The 22,845-nt window shown below is 26.7% G+C and overlaps 1 protein-coding gene and 1 long non-coding RNA gene across 7 annotated transcripts in view; one reads left to right on the top strand and one right to left on the bottom strand.

Annotated features, from left to right (window-relative positions):
* The window catches only part of LOC139424927 (uncharacterized), a 59,240-nt gene extending 55,425 nt beyond the window's left edge, over positions 1–3,815 (bottom strand). Inside the window, exon 1 of the long non-coding RNA XR_011636046.1 lies at positions 3,754–3,815. This is a non-coding gene — a long non-coding RNA (uncharacterized lncRNA). The remainder of the gene's footprint in view (positions 1–3,753) is intronic.
* A 62-nt stretch (positions 3,816–3,877) lies between these two features.
* On the top strand, positions 3,878–22,224 carry LOC107442225 (Nuclear hormone receptor HR96). Of its 6 annotated transcripts, XM_043055962.2 has the most exons (5): positions 3,878–4,028; positions 12,737–12,907; positions 15,135–15,271; positions 16,077–16,239; positions 19,318–22,224. In XM_043055962.2, the coding sequence occupies exons 4-5, from the start codon at positions 16,105–16,107 to the stop codon at positions 20,725–20,727; spliced, it is 1,545 nt and encodes a 514-aa protein (XP_042911896.1). In that variant the 5' UTR covers positions 3,878–4,028; positions 12,737–12,907; positions 15,135–15,271; positions 16,077–16,104; the 3' UTR covers positions 20,728–22,224. The 6 variants fall into 6 exon arrangements, with proteins under 6 accessions (XP_042911896.1, XP_015911215.2, XP_042911911.1 ...); XM_016055729.3 differs by lacking the exon at positions 15,135–15,271; XM_043055977.2 differs by lacking the exons at positions 3,878–4,028; positions 15,135–15,271 and adding an exon at positions 4,292–4,563.
* Positions 22,225–22,845: the final 621 nt, after the last annotated feature.

Below are 22,845 nucleotides of genomic sequence, written 5' to 3'. Positions count from 1 at the left end.
AATTTAAAAATGCATTCCATGCTGTCAAATTAAAATGCATTTATTCATTTAAATGTATTTAATAGAAAGCGATAGCTTTAACAGTTTATCTGAAAGAAAACAAATAAGTTTTGTTTTGTTTTGTTGATTGTTAGTTTCTGTAAAACACGAAGAAAGCCTTAATGGTATTTAAAAAAATAAATAATAATAATCACCCAAAATAGCTTTCGATCAACTTCACATCTTAAGACTCCATATGAGTGATTCCAGAGGAGGATCTCAAATATGTTAATTAATTACTGCAAACAATATTTTAAGTTACGAAATCAGACACGAAAACTTATTTTCCTCGAATAAAAATACCCTTTTCCCAGCCGATTTGGATTTCTGAGACCCGAGATATGGGGGGTAGCCGCAATCTGGAAAATATGGTCCTATTAGTTTGGTCAGGAGAGCGATTTGAAGTTTGGACCCCCTAATGACAATTTTATTTTTTGCGTATTTCGCTATATCTCACGAACTTTTTAGCAAATTAAAAAACACTACTGTAAAATTTGTTAATCCAAAGATAATTCCATGCAAAAAATAAATTTAAGTAAATATTTATTACTTTATTTAATAATAGACGAAAAAATTTTGAATTGCAAGATATACAATTTTATTACATCTTCTTAAATTATCTAATTTTACATGACAAAATGCAAATTTTGTGCGAAATCGGTTGAATAGTTCCTGAGAAATGGAATTTTAAATAAAGGACTTTTTTTTAAATCTGACTTCTCAAAAACTATTCGACTAATTTCGCTCAAATCTTGTATTTTGCCATGTAAAATTAGATATTTTAAAATGATGTAAAGAATCGTATACCTTACAACTCAAAATTTTTTCGTCTCTTATTAAATAAAATAATAAAAAATAATAAACATTTTCGAGCATTTATTTTTTGCATGGAATTATCTTCGGATTAACGAACTTTATAACAGAGTGTAAAATTTTTTCATTTCGCTTAAAAAATTCTTGAAATATGCGAAATACGCAAAAAGTGAAATTAACATTAAGGGGTCAGAACTTTGGACAGCTCTCCTGACCAAATTATTAGGACCATATTTCCCGAATTGCTGCTACCCCCTATATTTTTAGGGTCAGAAATCTGAATCTATCGGGAAAAGGTGTATTCATTTAGAAAAAATATGTTTTTGTATCTGATTTCGTAACTTAAAATATCGTCTGCTGTAAATAATTAGATATTTAAAGTCACCCCCTCGAACGTGAAGATCTGATCATTAGATAAAAATGAAGAATAGTCCCCCTCCCCTTTTTTTGCGCATTGTACTTCTAATGCTCATCAACATGTTTATTAACTAACTTATCTGATAAACTTAATAACTTACAACTTATAATCATAATTTATTTGAAAGACTAACTCAGATAGAAAATTCGAAATTCAAAAGTCCTGTTATCAAAATCTATCCAATCTAAATAATGAATTTTGATACTCGTACAACAGTATATAGGATAAATCTTACCAGGATTAAAAGCAGTTCCCGAAAAACACTTTTTTAAGGGACTACAGAAATTGTAGCATATTTACAGTTACTTATGCTATATGAAGAAAAAAAATGAGAAAAATTAAATTAATTTTTAAAAATATACAAATGAAGTGACGTTGCTCCATAACTTAGCGACGGACAAATTTTTAATTCCATGCATGATATTTTGAAATAAATACAGTATTTATATCCATTTTCTCAAAAATAGTATTTAATTTCCAATCACAATTGTTTTGACATTTCAAGCGTCAGAAATTTAAATTTATTTCAGTAAATTCATTTTCAATAACAATAAAAAATTTGATTCTGATTTTAAAAACTTTCCAAGTTAACTTAAAATATACTATAGCGACGGCAAAATATTTCTTCAAACTGAAACTATATAAGAAGTAGTCTGATTTTAGAAAAAAATTGTATACCACAATATATTGCTGAATCAAGATTATATCGAAATATAAGATTTGATTTTCTTGGGTTAAATTTTTTCAAATGTTAAATAGCTTGATTGCTGAGCTTTTAAAAAACCTTTCTTTATCTAAATAGTTTTTGTATTGATGTACTTTTTAACTGAGTGCATGCTGCCTGAATCTGTTCTTTCAGCTTTTGGAACTGCTTACTGAACTACAATTTTCAGTACTCACAGTATCATATTAAATAAAATAAAAAAAATTAGTAATCACGATATTTTATCTACTAAAGACTTTTAATAACACTGGAAAGAGCCGTGGTGGCTCAGGGTGCAGGACGTTCGTTTCCCAATTGGGTAAACGGGTTCAAATCCTGGCGATGACCGGTCGATACAAATGCTGCGCCCGGCTCGCACCTACCACAGTGCTGACGTAAAATATCCTCAGTGTTAGATGGATCATGGGTTAGAGTCCTCTTGCTGTCAGACTAACGGTGGGAGGTTTTCTTCTCCATGTAACGCAAATTCGTGCTAGTTCCACCAAAAAGTCCTCCACGAAGATAAAATTTCTCCCAATACTTAATCCTGGAGTTCCCTTGTCTTCTGAATTGGGTTCAAAATTACAAGGCTATGGCGTTGAACATTGGTAGCCGTAAACTCAAAATTGAGTCGGCTGTTCAACGGCGGTTATGAAATAAACTAACGCTGGATAACATTTTTAATGAGATTTTTGAAAGGAAGCTAGCAGTATTCTCACTGAATACAGTGGAAGAAATATTGAGATCGAGGGACACCGTTGAGTAAATATAGAAAACTGATGGGTGGAATTATATTTTACCCCAAAAAGAACTCACCAATCAGGTTCTTTTTTTTTTCTCAGCTGTAATCGGAGATGGGGCAACTGCATTCCGTGAGAATGCTTCTTAGGATATTTTCAAAATGTTCAGTCCGTTTCTCTGAACAAGCTGCAGTTATTATTTAATTTAGTAATGTATTTTATGTAAAATTCATTCGAGTGAATATTAAGTATCTCCACGTCTCTTCTACGTAGGGAGTGGTAGAATCTTTTAACTAATTCACACCCAACAAAAATTATTTGTAAATCAAAAAACAATATAAATTTTAAAACTGCCAACTGAATTCTTGAAATTTCAGTAAAATTAAAACCTATATTGAATTTTCAACAGTCTTATAAAACATTTTTCATAATTTTTTAAAATTTTTCTGGACTACGCCTCGTATGCTAAGATATGACTGGAAATCAGACTTGATTTAAGACATATGACTGACAGCCAAGACTGGCAAACAGCTGTAGTACATTCAAATAATATTTATAAAAGACATGAAAATTAGATATTCGATAGAACTAGATAGAGAATTAGATATTAGAAAAAAATTAGATATAATATTCATATTAAATACATATTTTTTCCTTAAGTGTATTGCAACTTGGAAAGGCTCACAGTACTAAGTAAGCAAGGTGATATTACTCTATATTATTCTGATTCAGGAATGTTTTTTTCTTTTCTTTTTGGAATATTTAAAGTGGTAGTGAAAAAAGGGATAAAAATTAGCAATTTATTTTCTATTTGCTGTTAGCAGAATCTAAGTCCAGTTTTGCTGTCAAGATATCGCCTTAAAATTGGAAACTGGTAATACAAAGATTTGTTTCGATTTTTTTATTTTATGAACATCACTTTTAAAAACTTTAAGATTGGTAACTAGTATATCAAAGATGTATGATTTTTATGGATTTTCTCAGCACGTAAAAAAGCGCCATCTGTTTTAGTACAGTCACAAACTATAATTTTACCTTACCAGCTGTATTCTTGTACCGCCAGAAGAGGACGCTCTTAAGCTCTAAAATGAGATGTTAAACAATTCAAAAGTAGTCATAGGTAGAACAAAAATAGACAGTTTAAAGCGTTTTGAACTATATTGGATCATATTCAGTATTTAAAATTATAAGATGGCAACGATTATAATGTTATGTTTGGTCTCGTGATTATGTTTATGTTTATTTACTGTGCTTGTTTTGGACTTTAATTATGGCGATTATTTTCGTATTTGATAATTTCAAATTTCACAAATAAGTATGAAATTAAATTTAAACTTGTATTATTTTTTTTAAAGAATTTTTTATGGAATTTCTTTTCTCATTTCCCTTACTGTGACCTGTTTAGGGAGGGGCCAATGAAAAATTAATTTTTTATCCATAAATTTTCTTATTGATGTTTTTATTTGCTTATTTTAATAATTCTTTTGTCATACTTCTTATTAGAAACAAAAATTGTTTTGAATAAGTATCAAATAGTTGTAGTTTTCTTTCATTCAAGACTTTGACGTATCTGTGACGCAATAGTTTGTTTACTGTCAAAACCAGTTATTTATACTGATCAATACTTCGAAACATCAAATTTTTACATTTTATTTGAAATTAATTCACAAAGGAAATCCTTACTCTACAAATATTTTTAATTTTTTACATGTTTGTAATATGTTTCATTTAGAAAAATTGTCCCATTAATCTTTATTTAGTAATGTTTTTTCTTTTTCCCTCCAGTTTCTGTTTAGTGCTATTTTTTCTTCAAAAAAATTATACTTCTATGCCCAATTTTTTCATGAAAGGTTAGTTATAAAGATACTTTCCATACATTTATACATTTCTTTTTGTTACTGGAAATTAATTTTGTAAATTTCTTTGTTTGCATAAGTTATTTATACTTAACAATTCATTTTATTTGCATTATATTATGGAACTTAAAGATTTTAATTTTATTAAAAATAAAATCTTTCCTTTTGATTTTTATTAATGGTTTTTGAAAGCGTTAAAAAGATTTTATAAATTTCATGTAAGAAAATTTCGGTATTAATACCTGTGGGGAAATGTTGAGGATGGTAAGAAACAAGCAATTGCATGTGTGTAATGAAACAGATTGGGGCAATTTCAATGTTTTTAATTTGTAGCTTCTTCTGAGAAACCCATATACTAATTTATTCCAACAACAATTACTTGTCAATCGCATATTAGCTTCTCTGGGTTTTGATATCGAAATAAATACTTCAATTTTATATTTTATAATATTTTTCATGATTTTGTAGTTTTATTATTGTCCTCCAGGCTATGATTCCTAATTTTTAATTTGTGCACATTTGATTGAACAAAAGATGCAAGCTAAATAAGAAATTTGACTTTTAGGAAACTTATACTATGTGCTACTGCAGGTGAAATGCAGTCTTTAAAAAATGCTATCTGCAGGTTTCCAATGTTGTCTAAAAATATGAGTTTATGCAAAATGCATATAAACTCTTAAGCTACAATGCTAAAAAGTGGAACTCACTCATTTAAAAGTGAATAAAATGTGAAAATCAATGTATCAATACACTTTAACCCAGTGAAGCCATGTTTTAAACAATAGGCTTTTAATTTGTTTTACTAAAGTTACTTCTAAGTCCTGAACCTGACATACCACTTTTATAAAACTGAATAAAATGAGGAAATCTATATATTAATACACTTAAAACTATTAAAACCATATTATGAAAAAAAAAAAAAACATTTGTGGTTTGCTAAATTTTCAGCAATCGCTCCATTGAAATAAATTATAAATTCTTACTTTTATTTCAATTAAATGTAAATGTTTTATTTTAAGTTTTAAGTCAAAACTTATTATCCTGTGAATTTCTTTATTTTGAGGTATGCAATGATTTCGTTTGAACGAAGTTTTGCTAGAAAGATAAATTATAATTAAGAATAATTCTTAACATTATTTACTGCCAAAATTGTAAATTTTTTGTTATAAAACTTGAAGAGGCAATTTATATTACCAATCTTCATGATTAATGACTTTTTAATCTAACAATTATCTTTCACATAATTAATATGATTTTATTAAGGATTTTTTATCACATTTAATATTATCATTATTTAGGTATCACTGATATAAAAAGATTTTGAGTTCTTTTTCCTAGCTATAACTGTAAATAAATAAAAATATATTTCTTAAATTTTTTGTATTAAAATGTCTATTACACTGATTCATTTCGATGGTATGCTAAAACAAATTTCGACCCATTACAAAGTGTTATCTGTTTGCATGATTTTTCCTATTTATATTTTAGTTTTGATTATCATAGTTGCAACAATTGCTGTAGGATCATATTTTTCATCTTATGAGAAATTAGAAGGAGTTATCTCTCACTGAAGATACTCTATTTCTTTCTTTTTTTAAGGTTGAGTGCTATTATACTTTTGCCCAGTATATTTAATGTGATTTAGGGTTAATTGTGATTGCCAGGCATACTCTATGCAGGTGTGTTTTTAAGAGTGATTGATTAAGGTTAACTGCACAATTCATACTGGTTGAATAACTCTACCACTGTCATACTGACCCCTGAAATTGGTTCAATAGCATTACAATTGAACCGTACCTGTTAAGTGAGATAATTGTCTAAAGTCAGCACAAAAAATTTTTTTCCAATGGCAGGGTATAAACAAGAAATAGCACAGAAAACAAATGCAAAGACAAAACAGGTGAATAAATAAACTAAACAGAATGACTGAAGTCATTGCCCTAAAAGTTCTCTGGCTTGCCAATAAAGCGACGATTCAGAGCCGGAATGCAATGCAGCACAGCGGCGGAGGTGGGTCCTATTCATGGGCTCTGCCAAGTTGCAGAGCGGACAGTCAGGTGAATTTAATTAGTTAGTCAGGTGAATCTTCCAGTTAATGCACAGGAAATAATTAAACCAGTAAACCCTCTAAGTATCCCGAATTTTGAAATAAACCTAGATCTCAAAGACAAGCTGTTCAAAAGTCTGCAAAATAGCAGCTGAAATATTTTCTCAGAGATCTGTGCATTAGTCATTGTCCTTTTATATTGGGAATAGCCCTTAACAATTAGCCTTAAATTATACATTATTCCTCATTTGTTCATAAAATCCTTCATTTTTATATATATATATATTTTTTTTGTATTTTGTCAAATTTGTATATTTTTGGACAGGCTACCAGTTATGTTCTTTTTTAGTTGCATCTGAAATTTAGTCTTTTAAAGTAAGCAAAGGAATTTTCTTATGCTAAATAAAAAAAAAATTAAGCCAAAATGTGTTGCATATTTTGAGCTATTATTATTTATTTTTTGTATAAAATTTATTTGATTAATGAATTGAACCGGAGGATCATAACTCAGGTTCTGTTTGGCAACTATTCTGAAGAAGTTAAGTTCCTTCAGAGAAACATTAGACTTCTGATTGATCAAGTTAAGAACTTTTATTTTAAAATGTGTTATGAAAGTTCCAATACACGTATTTTTCACTTGAGATTTAATGTTATTATTTTTTACATCTTAAAAAATTTCTTTTTCTCAATCAATCAAAACAAAGTTTATAATTTGTTAATTCATTAATTGCATACTCATATAAAATTCAATTTTTTATTTTGTTATATTTCAGAAACTAGGCAATCAAATGTGCTTGTGTGATAAGTAGGTTCTTTTGAAAATTTGAAAAGGTTCTTTTGAAAATCAAATCTTATAAAGTTATAATTTAGGGGTGCACAACCTGCTGCCTCCGAGCCATATGCGACCCACTGATTACTGAAGTGGGGCCCGCAAGAGCTTCTTAGCACAATATAAAATTAAAAAAAAAAATTTATCACGCTTTTGAGTCATAACGTTTTGACACAATCAATTTTAACAGATTCAAATGTATGTTTAGCACTCTTCCTTTAAGCCAAATTTATTGTAAATAAAAATTATTTTCTTAAACAGTTATTTCCGCATTGTAATGTGATTTCGAGAATCCCGAATTTTTTTTAACAAAATTATTACGACACGCGAGTTTCAGATCGCCCATTTAAATAATCACTCTTTGGTGCAATCTATTTGTGAGGATTTCATCTTAAATCAAAGTGATTTTTTATCGCTTTTTTTTGCAATTCTTTCTTCCTTTGTTTAAACTATTTAAGTTATGATGTTTAGCAGTTTGATTTTGATGTTTCCATTTCTTCACTAATGATTTGGCAGATTTTGATATTGTTTGTTAGTAATATAGTGTATCTAATAAGTATTGTAATTTCCTAGCATATCTAAAATATTTACTTGTTTAATTAAAATTTTCATTATAAATGATAAAAAGTTTCATAAAATTTATGCAATTAAAAAGAAAATTATATTTAATCAAATTTTCCTTACATTTAGAATCTTTGTATAGAAAACAACTTTTCAATATCTCTTTTATATCTAGGAAGTAAAACATATTTTGCAAAATTTTTTTATGAATTTTGTTTATGGATGTGGGTTTAATACATCATTTCATTTGATTGGTTGTAATCTTTTATCAGTATTTTGCCAAAGAACAGCATCTATTATCAACCATTTTAAGTGCACATGTTCTTAGAGTTTAGAAGTTTGAGAGCCGCCATTTGTACTCTACTTTGAGATGGTGAAGTTGACAGTTGCATGTAATGTTATTTTTAAGACATTGGTCTATGTGTACTTGGATTACTCTTCCTGTATATTTTTATAGCCGTGATGAATCCATTTATGGCAACAGAAGTAAACTTATTTACATTATCCATTTTAACAGTGTGTATGTGTATGATTTTATTTATATTATAAGTTTTTTTTTGGATTTTATATCATAAAATTTAAGATCGTTATTTTAAATGCTTAGTTTTCATTAATTATATTTCTTGGTCCATATTTTAAGTTTTATTGATGTTATAAATTCCATTTTATTTCATTAGCATTTTAAGTATGATTGTTAAATTTTAATTGTTTTGTTTTTATTTTAAGTTTTGTTTCATATTTTGTGTCATAAAATTTAAGATTTTTGTTTTTTGATGCTTAGTTTCATCTATTATTAATTCTTTTTTTCATTGATTTTAAATTTTTCGAAATTTATATTAAGTATACTTAAGTAATACCTTTTGTTTCTTAATAATTATGTTTGGCAATAAATTATCCCTGATATATTTTTATAAGTAGAACTTAATATTTAATTTTTAAATTCTGTGTACTATTGAAATCAATAATTAAATTTTATGTGCCTGTGAAAAATAGTGTAGTAAAGCGCAGTTTGGAAAATGCTCAAAATACCAAATTTACCATGGCTAGGAATAATCATAAGAATAAAAGCAAAAACTTGACTTATTTTTTATTTAGTGCATGATTTATTTTTTTTAAAAGAAAGGAATTAACATTATTTTTAAATTAATTTTTTATTTTATGCATTTTTATTAATAAATATTTATAATTCTTTCCGCTAAATAATTATTAACAGCTAGTTGCACAGTGTATAAATAGTTAGCATAGTTGCTTAAAAATTTAAAATAAAAAAATCTTACAATGACCTTTATACTATTAGCTTCATCACAAAGCATACATTAAACAGAGCTAATTATAATCTAATGATGTTACTTTACATACCTATTTAAAGATGGTTAAATTAATGTGGAAATTTACACAAGATAAATAAAGTTAATATTATTTGAAAATCTTCTCAATTTATAACTTAATGTATATTTTTTTAACTTATTAATAAAATTCTAATTTGAATTGAGACATATTTTTTTTAAATATTTATAAATTAGCATAGCAGGCAATTACGTAAATTTTAAACTTTTAAAAAGAAAGTGGAATGTAGATTTCATAATAATTTCAATGTAAAAAAAATAACTTCCTAGCATACATTAAATATGTTAATTATGCATGCTTTATTACATTAACTAATTTTATATATGCATTAAGTTTGTATTAATGCAAATATATTAATATTTTGATTTGTGTTCTTGGAAGCAAAAGTAAATGCTAAATGAAAGCAAAATACAGTAATCATTTAATCCATAAAACTACAAGTATCAACTATTCTTTAAACAACGAAAAATTCTTGAGCATTAAAAATGTGTGTTCATGACATATTTCTGTTGCATTTCATTTCCACATATTTTTTTCTGTTCATTAAGTATTTTCACTAATCTCAATTTGTTTTTTAAATTCTTGAACTAACACTTATACATTTGAAATACTGAATTATTTCAATTTTAATTCTTAAAAAGTCAATCCAGAACTCCCTGACATGGTTCTGTTTTTGGAATTTAGTGAAAAATATTTTTATTGAAAACTAAGGTTCTATTTCTGTAATGTATACATAGTTTTACAAATTATATATATTTTATTTAAATATATAATTTTATAAAAAATTGTAGGTATTTTTTAGAAAATGTAGACTTTTTTATAGAGAAAATTAAAGGAATAAGCATTTTTGACTTAGAAAAAATACTTAATGAAACAGAATTAAAATGTTTGTCAAATTGAGTTAAGTTTTTTTTTGTTGTCAGTAATTCACACTTTCACATATGTTTGAAATCTGCCTTTTCAGTTGTACAATACAAACAAAACAAAATATTTATAACCTGTCCAAATTTGAAAAGTAGTTGAGTTTTGTAAGAGGATCATTTGAACAATTTAAAATTTTGGGAAGGGACGTTTTTTCAAGCTCAATAATTTTCACAGAATCTTCTATTAAAGTTTAAATTTTTCTTAACAAACATTTTCAGATTTTGTTGTTTTGTTATTATCTATTGCTGAATTTATCTATTCAACACTCTTATTTTTCAAAATTTTTAGAATTTTATTAATACAGTTTGAATTTCAAACATATTAATTTTAACCTATCTGTTTATATTGCTGTTTCATGATAATGATATAAAGTTTGCTTTTAGATAGTTCATCAGCAATTATTTTTTATTTCTTCCAGTTATTTTGAAACCAGAAAAAAAAACTCTTGATTTTTGCCCAATCTTCTGTGTTGCACATGCATGACTTTATCATCAAAGATAGCATAAAGGTCATGACTTTTCTTATCTTTTAGATGTCAAGTGTTTCGGGAAAGGCAGAAACGTGCTTATTTCACCTCACGAGACATTTCTATAAAATGCCAAGATGTAGATAATAAAAAAAAAAATATTGTGGTTCTAATTTTTTTAATAACTTTAAAAAAAAATATGTTGCTAGCTGTAAATAAATGAAAACTTATCTTACATAATGTGAAATCTAATTTTAAACATATAGGAAATAAACTAGAATTTTAAAAATACCTAGAATTAATGTCTTTAAGTGATGATTTCTCTTATTATCTACTTCAAAACAAAATGATAATTTTTTTTCCTCATTACTAAGTTAGAACTAATAGTGTTATAAAAGGCTTCAAGTTAATTTTTTTATTAGCAAAAAAAGCTGTTAAATATTCTATCTTTTAATTAGAACTGTTAAGAATTTCTGTTTCATTGACTGAACCATTTTACCAACACTATTTCTTCCTCCACTGTCAGTTGATTGTGGTATATAGATTTACCTTTCCACGATTTTATGTAGAACATAACAAAACTCTATCAGCTTATTATAATGATAGAAAGTTTCTTCAACAGTAGGAAAAACAATGAACCCAGCAGAAATGGTTTTCTTCTAACCCCTAGTAGAAGAAACTCTTTTTCAGAAAGAAATATCAATTATTAATACAACTAATTTTTTAAACAATTTGCAATCCTGTTTAACTTGTCCATTAACTTACTACCAAACTAATATATTTTTAAACTAAAAAGCAGCAATGAAGAAAAAAAGTAACTTTTATTAATTTTTATGAAATTTAACATACTGTAGCAGAGAAGAACTTAATTTTATAACAAAGAACTGTTAAAAGGACATAATAAATTTTTATAAATGATGCTAAATTAACATATCATACACTAACCATCCAATTTATTCCATTTTTTCAGTTTTTCCCAACATCCTTGAAGAAATAGGTTTTATTATAATTCTAGTTTACAATCCTGTTTTATTATAATTATGATAGGGTTTTAGATTAACTGATATCTGTTAGAATAACATTTAGACTAGAGTAGCACCATTTCAAACAGTCTTGATAATTATAAATTTTATTGATGTTAAAAACTTCCGCTCTTAGCAGCTAGGTCAGGATTGCTTTTTTTTTTACAATTGATAATCTGATACAAATCTGGACTCACTTCTTTCAGTTAGGCCCTGAGATATAGATATCCTATTAGTCTTTTTGAGTGGAATGTATGTTGTCCCACCAGTATCTTGCGTTAATGGGTGATGATAAAATTAAAAAACAATATTTATACTATGACATTCACTTTTTCTTAGCTCTATTTCAGTTATTTTCCTTATGAAATGATACATAAATCTTTAAAAGCATATGATATTTCAAAGTTGTGCTGTCATGACAGTTTTACAAATGCTGCCAAACGTCCAGGGAGAAGGAGGGAAGTTCAAAAGACTGTCATGTGCAAATCTAATGTTAAAAATGTAATCTATTTAGTCCAACAATCTACTTAAAACATTTGATGGGACATATATATCCCGTCAGGCTCAAAATGATGTTAAAGGTTAAGTGTTAAAAGGCTTAGTCTTTTTATTAAATGTTTTGACACATTATTTTCTTGTTTTTTTAGAGAAAAAAATATATTCTAATATTTATTAATTATGATATTAAAATAAATTAGATCAATAATTTTTAAACTCAGTTTTTTCTTTTAGGCCGCGTACTTAAACACTAACAAGTTTGAATGACATTGTGCTTTTATTAAACTTAAAATTATTAGTTTAAAAATTATTGATATATTTTGAATGAAACACATGCTCTCATGAATATTGCTTTTTCTTTAAACCAAAACACACTTATTAATGTTATATAAATACCTTTTTAGCTTGATTAATCTTTTTGATTTTAATGTAAGTATTTCTAGCAATGTGAAATTTAATTTAATTTATTTTAGGTGACATTTGACTCTAAAATGATGGGGCTTTCAAAGAACTATTCTTGGTTATCACGTTTTTTGACGTTAATATCTAACATGTCAAGCTCATTTTCCACTCAACGCTCTGGATGTTTCATTGTTAAATAACATGCAGTTAAGATCATTTTTTATGAGTTCATTATCATTTTGGTAAGTATGTTTAGTTGAAATTTCATAATATTATATTTCAAAAAAATATAAAATATTTTCTCACATCAGGAATCTCAAAAATGTCTCACGTTTTGAAAAATTAATGAAAGCAAAGTGGCAAAAATTAGAAACGTGTGGTGTACTGTGTCCCATTTTGGAAACTAATATATTTTTTTTATAAAGATACAAATGTTGTTAATTTTGAAATATTTTTTTTCCTATTTTTTCTCAGTTTACAGTGCTATTTATCAGGATTGCAAAATGGCCGATCTTTTCTAAAAACGACCAGGATAACTTCTTTTTTATTCGAAAGACTGGTTTTTATTTAAAAAACTATTCTTTATCTTTTTAATATTTTTTTCAAAATTAACTTACACATATTTAAATTAATTTTATTAAAAACCATTCTATAAAACATTATAAGTAAAATATGACATTAATTTTACTTTCTCTTTAGGACATTTATTCCAAAAATAGATAAAATGTTATTAATTTTAATGATGAAGTTGCTGCTCCATATTTGCTTCATAACTGGACATTTTTGTCTGAAATTATCCTAAGCCTATTTCAATCATGTTTTTATACATCCTAACTATGCTTTAAATTGATTGAGAATAATTATTTTTTTAAATTATACTGAATCTTCGATAAATTAGACATTTTCTATTAAGGTGTATATGATTTGTTTGTGTTTGTTCTTGGATTTTTTCTTTAACTTTTCATATATCACTTGGAACTCTCAGTTATTTTTGTCATTATATTAATAATTTTTTTTAATTATTATAATTGAAGAGTGTTCTTGAAGATTATCTTGAATAACATTTTGAAACTAATCATATATCAATATTTAGAATTGCATTATGATCATCTGAAAGTATAGCATATTAATTTATTTATCCAAGTCTTAAAATAAAATATTTCAAATGGTTTTTTATGCCAACAGCTACTGATTTATTCATATATATTCTTAAGCCAGGTTTGTCAATTTCACTAATATGTTACTCGAGTACTTTTACTTGTTTTATAGTTACCTGTTTTATTTATTTCAGTTTAGCTTTTTTCCTCAACTCTTCATTTCAGTTCATTTTTCTTAGCATATTTTAATTTAAGTCTAAAATGAAAAATCTGTTTATTTTTAAGGTTTTTATTTTAATTTATTTCTTACAAAAATTATTCCAAGTGTAGAATTTTTTTTAAAAGTAAAATAAATAAGAAATCAGATTGTTTAAGATCTTAGTTAAAAAAAGAAAAGAAAAAAGATTTAGTCATTTAAGCTGAACTTCGTGTAATTATGTTAATAATTATCTCATTCATAACAGAAAACGCAATATCGATTTCCTGTTTTTTTGCCCTTTCTGTGATAAGATAAAAAAATTTGCTGCCCTAATACAAATGTTATATTATATTTATTATATTATAGATATATTATAAATATAGATATATTAGATTTATTATGTCTAGATATTTGTTGTATTATAGATATTTGAAACAGATATTTTCACATTCTACTTATAAATACAAGTTGAGAAATTAATACTTCTTTGGCTGGTATTTTTATTTTTTGTACTTAGATTTTAAAATTTCTTATTTTTGGTTAATTTTTTGAGGTAGCTATTGTTTATGCTAGAAATTGTTTCTGAAAATATAAACAGATATATATTTAAAAGACCTATTCCAGTGCTTTTACTTTGTTTGAATGAAAGCAATAAAATAAAAATAAATAAATGAAAATTCTATCAAATAAAATTTATGAATCAATAAAGAACAGATTTAAAATTTTATTATGTATATTATTAAATATTTATAGTATTAAATATTATATTATTAAATATTTATAATTTATGATGCATTTTTTTAATTCAAAAAATTGAAAATTTAATTTAGAAACATAATACCAACCAAATTTATCAAAATTTTTCAGCTTTGCTTGCTTATGTTCTGCTTCTATTTATTTTTCCCATTTCATCAGTTACAATGTTTATCTTACTTAATGAAGATAACAGTGACTTTGTTACTCTGAATGAAAATGACCTTTAATACCTATTGCATTTAGAGTTACTACTGCTTAAAGATATGTGAATCATTTTAATTTTTTTTGTGCATTTTTATTATTATTTTATTTTTTTAAGTAGACTTTACCTTTATCAGCAGTTTCTTTATCATTGATGTGTTAGCTGAAGAGAAGAGTGTTTAAATGTCAGCTTAAATAGACCTTTTTTTTTGACAGCTCATCTGTAAGAAGAGTAGATTCATGGCACTCATATTTTAACATGAATCAATCGCATGTTAATTATAACTGATCTGATTTTATTGAAGCTCTTAATTCATTATATATTATTTCCTTTAAATCATTTCATAATAGAGGTATGTTCTTACATATTTATGTCTGTCTGAAAATTAAAAAGCTTATATGATGAATTTTTATTTGTGACAAGGGTTCTGTTAAACAAGGATCTATTAATTTGATAATAATTTAATAATTTTTGGTTTTTTTATATAAAATAATATGAAAAAAAATGGGATAACTGATTTTTTTTATTAAAATTGAATGGTGGTTATATAATATAGTGCTTGTAGATGCACATCCATGATACAATCAAGCTATGCAATCATTTAACAATTTTATTTAAGGCATAATATAAAATGCTTCTGGCATTCTGATTTTTAATTAAATTTTTAAAAGCAGTTTGAAATCCATGTATTTGTTTTGTTGTTGTTCTTTAAATTTTTTTTACTACACATATGAAAAAAAAAACATTTTGTTATTTACAAAAAATTTAATATACTTATAAAGTACTATTAAGTAGAATTTTCTTTATTTTTCTCTCAAATTTAATGAAATAATTTAAAGAGGAAGATTTTTCAAATATTCTTATTTTTTCACCCACAATATTTCTATAAGATATGGAAATTAATTTTTATGTATGTTTTAATATTATCACAAATGCAGACAGCTTGAAAAAAATATTTACATTTCATATGCATGTACTATATCATTATTTTATTTTATTATTTTTGTAAATTGAACTTTTTTTAAAGTAAAGTGTAAGATTTTTGTGCTGTATGTTTTTAGCTATTACAGCATTCAAACTGGATTTTCTTTTTCATATTATATTTTTTTTATTAAATGCTTTTTAAATTAAAGTTCTTTCTCTCTTCAACATTTCAGGGCTTATGCATTTTAAGCAACTGCTAAGATGAATGAGAAAATAAAAAAGAAAGATCTGAAGAAGTGTGGTGTTTGCGGAGATAATGCATTGGGCAGTAATTTTAATGCTATCACCTGTGAATCTTGTAAAGCTTTTTTTCGCAGGAATGCTTTGAAAACAAAAGTAAGCTACATTTGTATTTATAATTTTAATTTCATGTATTTTTGCGTATGGGGCTTTGGGACACACATAAGACTTATGTTTTGTTAAACAATTATTCAGACATAAAAACTCTGATATAAATGCAGTCTGGTTGTCCCCAGAATATGTCGTATATTGTATTAATCTATCTTTCGCTTGATTTCTATTTCATTTAAATGCTGTGTTATTGTTTCCTATTTTTTAAATTAATTTGCAAAGATTTTATTCTGTAATGGCATAATAATATATATACTAATATTTATTATTATACCATTATGTCTTATACTAATGGAAAAATCTGCCAACAGCCACTATTAATATGCAATGGGAGAATATAATTGAAAAATTCTTCAGTATTTTATTATAAGGCTGATGCATTTTAAGCTTTCTGCACTTTATTATGTAAAGGCCTTCGTGGCTTTCGACTACGTCATTCATAAAAATTTTTAAAAGTATGTCATTAATTGTTTAATTAGTCTAATTTTTTCATGCAGTTTCCAATTTTCCCAGAATAGTGAAAGCATATTGTAAAAAGCCTTATTATAAAGTTTGATTGCAATAAGCCAAAGAAAATTTATTATAATATATTAATTCTTCACACATTTGCTTATTAGTTTTCAGTCATGTAGTCTGATTGTGATAAGCATAAAAATATCAGGCTGAATTAAAAATTAATAAAGACTTTTCCTACGAGACTACATCATCACAAAATACCAACGACAATCATTGTGAGCCAGATTTTTCATATATATATTATTTTTTGCTGTTCACGTTTAATGATATAATGTTTGCAATTGTTGAACCAGACATGTTAATGTATAGAAACTATCAATATTGTCAGTGAAGTTTTTATTTTGAATAAAGCTCAGAATGCATGTGTAAGTAAATGGATACAGCTCGAAATGCATGTTTAAGAAATTGAACACAGCTCAGAAATTCATGTTTAGTAAATTAGATCTAGCATTTGAAACCTTTTTTAAAACTTCTCTTATAAAAATTGATCTTTTTTTTCTTCCTTTTTTTTAAAAAAAAAAGGAGAATAAACTAATGGATCTAAATAAGTTCATGATGTGATATCATCCATTTTCCAGCACAATTTTTTAAATTAGTTGTTTTGAAAAGATATTAAAAGTCAGTAGTCCCTTTTGCAAGGTTAACATAGGTCCTATAAACTTAGAATAGTGGTATTAAATTTACATTTTTTGAATTTAAATTTTTTCAAAACCAACTTATTGTTTAGTGTTCTAAATATGGAGGTATGCCTGAAAAGTGACACATGTAATCTACCCAGCCACTTTGATCCCAAAGTTTGGAACTTAGTCCTGTAATGATTATGCTTAGTGTCTAAAAAAGTAAGGAAACGCAAGCCTGAAGTTCGTCATTTAGTTGTTAATTTTGAGTTGAACAATTAAAAGGCTCATTTTGAGTTTCGTCCATTTTTTAAACATGCATTTTGATTTGTGTTTGGAATAAAAAGTTCACTTATGATATATGCTATGGTTTTTGTTGCTATGGTTTTTGTTGTTATGGTTTTTGTTTTCTTTTTCCGATTAAATTTTTTTATTTTTGGAATGCTATTATAAATTCATGGTTCCTATTCAAAAAGATATTTGTTTCACTGTATGAAGTATATCTACATGCATGTGCGATCAAAATCTATATCATATTTTTAAAGAGAAATAGCAATGAGAAAGAATAAAATGGAGATGTTAGAAAATAAAAAACGATACTTTGTCACATGCAATCTACCACATTTTTTTCAATAAAAAAATTTAGTTCAATTTATACAAAATATGATTTGAAGATATGCATGCATAGATAAATAAAATTGTAAAAAAGAGAAAACGTTAATTATGTAAAAGAATAATGTAGTGATGTGTTTATATAATAAAAGATTCGAAAAAGAAGTTTAGTATATTTTTAAAAAAGTCATACATTAAGTTTAAATTCCAAGATATTTGGCCGTTTCCATACATTTTGGCTCTCCTTATTTATTATGTTACACACGAAGAAGTAGCATTTATTATTTTAGCAGAGGTTCCAACAATTATGATTTATCCATAATTATTACAATTTCATTGTCTTACAGTAATGAGTAATGAAAATTACGGATTTTGAAAATTTCCTAAATAATCTGTTTAAAATAGGGTTTTTTTTACTACCAAGAGTTATGAAATTCTTATTTTTTTTATTTTTGTTTGCAACTTATCTGTGTTGATTTTTTCTACTCTTTAAATAATTCTAAAAATAATGAACAAAAACATGTTGATAGAAATAAGAAATTTAAAAAAAAGGCAAAGAACGTCATGTGGTGATGTTTTTAATAATCTCATCATTCCCCCCTTTCCAACAGGCTACTCCGAAACTTTATTTTCTCTCCTTTTAGAAAAACAAAAGAATTTAAATTTGAAATGCTGTGAGCAAAAAGTTTATAGTGATTCAAATGCAGAATGCTTGAAAGGCATTAAGGGCTAGTCCTAATTTAACTAAGAATTAGAATATTGATTGATTTTAAGCAATCAATTTAGTTTTACAGAAGTCAATTTGGTAATCAATTTAGTTTTAGTTTTTTAGAAGTACAATAGAGTTTATGTATTGTATGATTTTTAAATTGGTACCTTTATCTAAGCATTACTTTTTTATGAAGTAAATTAAACCCAACCTCAGATGGATTTTACTGCTCAGAAAGGAATTTTGCCATTTTAAGTGTGATTAATTGGAAGACCCTGACCAAAAATAGAGGGGCCTGGAGGAAAATTCTTGAGAAGGCCAGGGCCCACCCAGACGTGCCACTGAAAAAGAAGAAACATTGCAATAAAACTTTTTTCTCATTTCTTAAGAATTTTAATCTAGACTATTTGAAATATATGCCGAAAAACTTCGCAATATTTTATTTGTCCATTCAAAATGTGCAGTATATTCCAATAGCAATTTCTTCTCTCTATTTTAATATTTAAATGTTTGGCATTTGAAATAATCAACAAAAAATTTTGCTTGTACTACTTTCTATAAAATGTATGATTCAATAAAAAAAATTTTCTTTTCTTTTTCTCTATTTAGGAATTTAAATGTCCCTTTGAAAATAACTGTAAAATTGAGGTGATCACCCGAAGGTTTTGCCAGAAATGCCGGTTAAAGAAATGCTTCTCTATCGGCATGAAAAAGGAATGGATCATGTCTGAAGAAGAAAAGAAGGCCAAAAGGGAGAAAATAGAAAAGAATCGCAAAAGGAAAGGTACACAGCAAGTTCAAATGCAGGTGCAAGAATTGACTTATATAAAGACTGAGCCAATAGATGATACTCAAACTGTCTTAAGTCCGTTATCCTCAATGTCACCCCTCACTCCACAAACGCCTGGAAGTGTAGGGATAACAGCGGATCTCCCCAAGACATCTGTTTTCACTCACCAGCCACTCACCCCCTCAGATTGTGAATACAGCCCTCCTTCGAAAGTATTAATGTTAGAAAGTGCCTCAAATTCCATGCAAGACGGAAAACTCTCCGACGTCTGTTCTCAGCACGACGGTTCGAGCACGAGCGACGCGTACGACACGAATGCCGAGTCGGAAACGGAATGTGCCGTGGCTGAAATCGGCAAGAAAACTGCTAATGAATCTGCATCTGGATCATCTGAAGATCAAATGGCACATTTGGAGGTGCCAAAAGGGAAAATGCACGATGTATTATCGTCTTTGGATCATATCAGTCAATCTGCTTATGCCAAAGCCATTGAGATTCAATTCACTGAGCTCCCCATCAGAACTACTCTTCTAAATTGCAAGGAGCTTAATACATTAGAGAAAAGTAAACTCGAGGAGTTGGTGTACGCCAATGAGGTGTTAAAGATGCCTTTGGTGTGTGAAGTCAGCGATCCGAGTCTCCTGGATGTCGTGAACATGACAGACCACGCCATCCGAAGGCTGATCAAAATGTCCAAGAAACTGTCTTGTTTTAAAAACTTGTGCCAAGAAGATCAGATTGCATTGCTCAAAGGGGGTTGCACTGAATTGATGATTTTAAGATCTGTTATGTCTTACGACCCAGAAAGGGAGTGTTGGCAGGGACCGAAAGGCCCAAAGGTCATGTCTATTAAGGTAGAGGTCTTGAAAGAAGCGAAAGGTAACCTCTATGAAGAACACAAACGATTCATAACCTCATTCCATCCTCAGTGGCGTGCTGATGAGAACATTATGTTAATATTGTGTGGCATTGCCCTTTTCACGCCTGAACGTCGTAATACCGTTCACAAAGAGTCGATTAAAGTCGAGCAGGACACCTATTATTACCTTCTGCATCGATACCTCAATTCAATATACGGCTCTTGTGAATCAAAAACAATATATTTGAAACTCATACATAAAATTGAGGAACTTCACATTTTAAATGAAAATCACGTGAGAGTTTATTTAGATGTAAATCCTAAAGATGTTGAGCCTTTGTTGATTGAGATCTTTGATTTAAAACACTGATATCATTTACTTGAAAACCATTTTGTTTGTATGTTCTGAAATATTGTTTTGCTACATTTTAGAGTTTAAATTTTGTTGTATGTTTACTATGCAATCTTTTCATGCAAATACTAAACAGCCTTCACTTTATAAACAATTTTTTGAACTTCATTTTTTATAAATTTATTATCTTAAATTTGCCTTATGCATTTCTTACAATATTTTTTAAAAAAAGTTTTGTTTAAATGTTTCTCTTTAAAGCAACCGAATTATGCAAGTTTATCTGATTTACAATGAAAATTTTCTCATTAATTGACAAGCTGGTGGTTAATCTTTATAAACATGCAGCCTATTTCAATTATAAAATTGCTATTCATAATTAGTTAAATCATTATAATTCTGTCTAAATTAGTCTTTTACTTAAATGGTGTACTGTATTTATGTGTATTGTGCCATATTTTTATTTTATTTGTATTTTTAACTATTAAGTAATAAGGTCTGATTTGTTGTTATTATATATAGCTTTATGGAATTCACATTAATATTTTTATTATTCAGTGTGCCTTAACTTCAAGGTTGTTAAATTCCAGCCTGTCATAATGATAATTTTTATTATAAAAATTCAAAAGTGAATAATTTTTTTATACAAATTCTAATGCTGATAGGTTTTCTATTAAGTTTCCTTTTTAATATTCTATTAAATGATATTTAAAAATTTATTATTAAAAATTTTTTATCTTATAAAGAACTATGTTAGTAGATTATTAGGATTATAGCTATAAATTTTTTTAAAAAATAAATTGGATTTTCTAATTGTTAATTTGTGAAATGGTGGCATATTAGGTGAGGTATAATGATATTTACTTATACAAAATCTACTCATAAATTTTTCTGATACTAAGTATTTTTATATTTTAAATTAGCTTCTAAATTAAATGAGGGTTTAAATTCATTATTTGAACTACATTTAAATAGTGTGATTATTTTTTAAATTGATACATACTAAAATTTTCTATTGAGCTTTTTTTAATATTGCATTGCATAATATTCTTGTTTATTACATTAATTTTAGTTACAAAAAGATCTGTACTAATGAATGTATAAATTATCATATTTTTGAGATTATTATTATTAGCAATTTATGTTTTCAAAATTCATATTTTTACCTTCTGTTTAGAATTATAAACTAACTCTGCTAGTAACACAAATTGACTGTAATTTTTATGTAAATTTTGTCCTCCACCAAATTAATGTAAATGTATGGGTTAAAATATTTACTAACATAAAACAACATATAACTTCTTTCTATAAAACATATAACATAATTACATTGTTCAATCGACCATTGTTTCTGTTTTGCTTGGAAAGGTATGTTTAAAATTCTATTGTTCTTGGTGTTATTGTTTGTTTTTATTTTTTCATGCTAGTCATTTGTAAATAAGCCATCGTAATAAAGTCACAAGTACAAAGAATTGTCCATCTATTATATAAAATAAAATATTATCATTCTGTTAACAATTTTTGTCTTGTAAATATTTTATTAAAATTTTCTTTACATAAAAATTTATTACAATATACATGCATCTGTGACTTTGTTCAAGGGTAACCAATATAGGTTTTTAGCAAACATAAGATAGATAAGGCAATTGACTCATAAAGTTCCCAACTTTCATTCTTTAGAAGAGTTCCATAGAGATGTTCAAGATATTCAGTGGATTTTATAGTGGTGTTTCTCCAAAATCTGAATTCCTTCATATTCTAAAGTGATCCCATTCAGTTGATCTGAGTAGAAATGAAATATCTTTATGATAGTTTTGAAGAAAAAAAATCAACATTTTTAAAATTTTGTTAGCTACAATTTATAGCAAACCTGGGTAAAAATTATAAATAAGTAACAGATGCCCATGAATTAATTATATATGTGTTTCAACATGTAATTTAGTTACATGTTACAGTAATTACAGAGTTACATACTACAACAAGTAAGTTAGTACTTTATTACTATCTAATAATTCAACTTTTAAAAACCATTTCTGATTTTCTTTATTTTTTGAGACTATTTTTATTTTCATGGAAAATTGTTTTTAAAAAATTGCACGCTTGTGTTTAATATTTCTAAACTTCTTTACTGAGATATGG

The sequence above is a fragment of the Parasteatoda tepidariorum genome, chromosome 2 (genome assembly GCF_043381705.1).
Source record: "Parasteatoda tepidariorum isolate YZ-2023 chromosome 2, CAS_Ptep_4.0, whole genome shotgun sequence".
In the NCBI taxonomy this organism is placed as follows: domain Eukaryota; kingdom Metazoa; phylum Arthropoda; class Arachnida; order Araneae; family Theridiidae; genus Parasteatoda; species Parasteatoda tepidariorum.
Note: the sequence above shows the minus strand (reverse complement) of the source record. Positions and strands in the feature narration are given on the sequence as shown.

Bases quoted from the DNA above. Each gene is read 5' to 3' on its own strand.
- LOC107442225 (XM_016055729.3), top strand. From the start codon at position 16,105: ATGAATGAGAAAATAAAAAAGAAAGATCTGAAGAAGTGTGGTGTTTGC. The intron at 16,240-19,317 runs GTAAGCTACATT...TTCTCTATTTAG, and splicing joins GGAATGCTTTGAAAACAAAA to GAATTTAAATGTCCCTTTGA.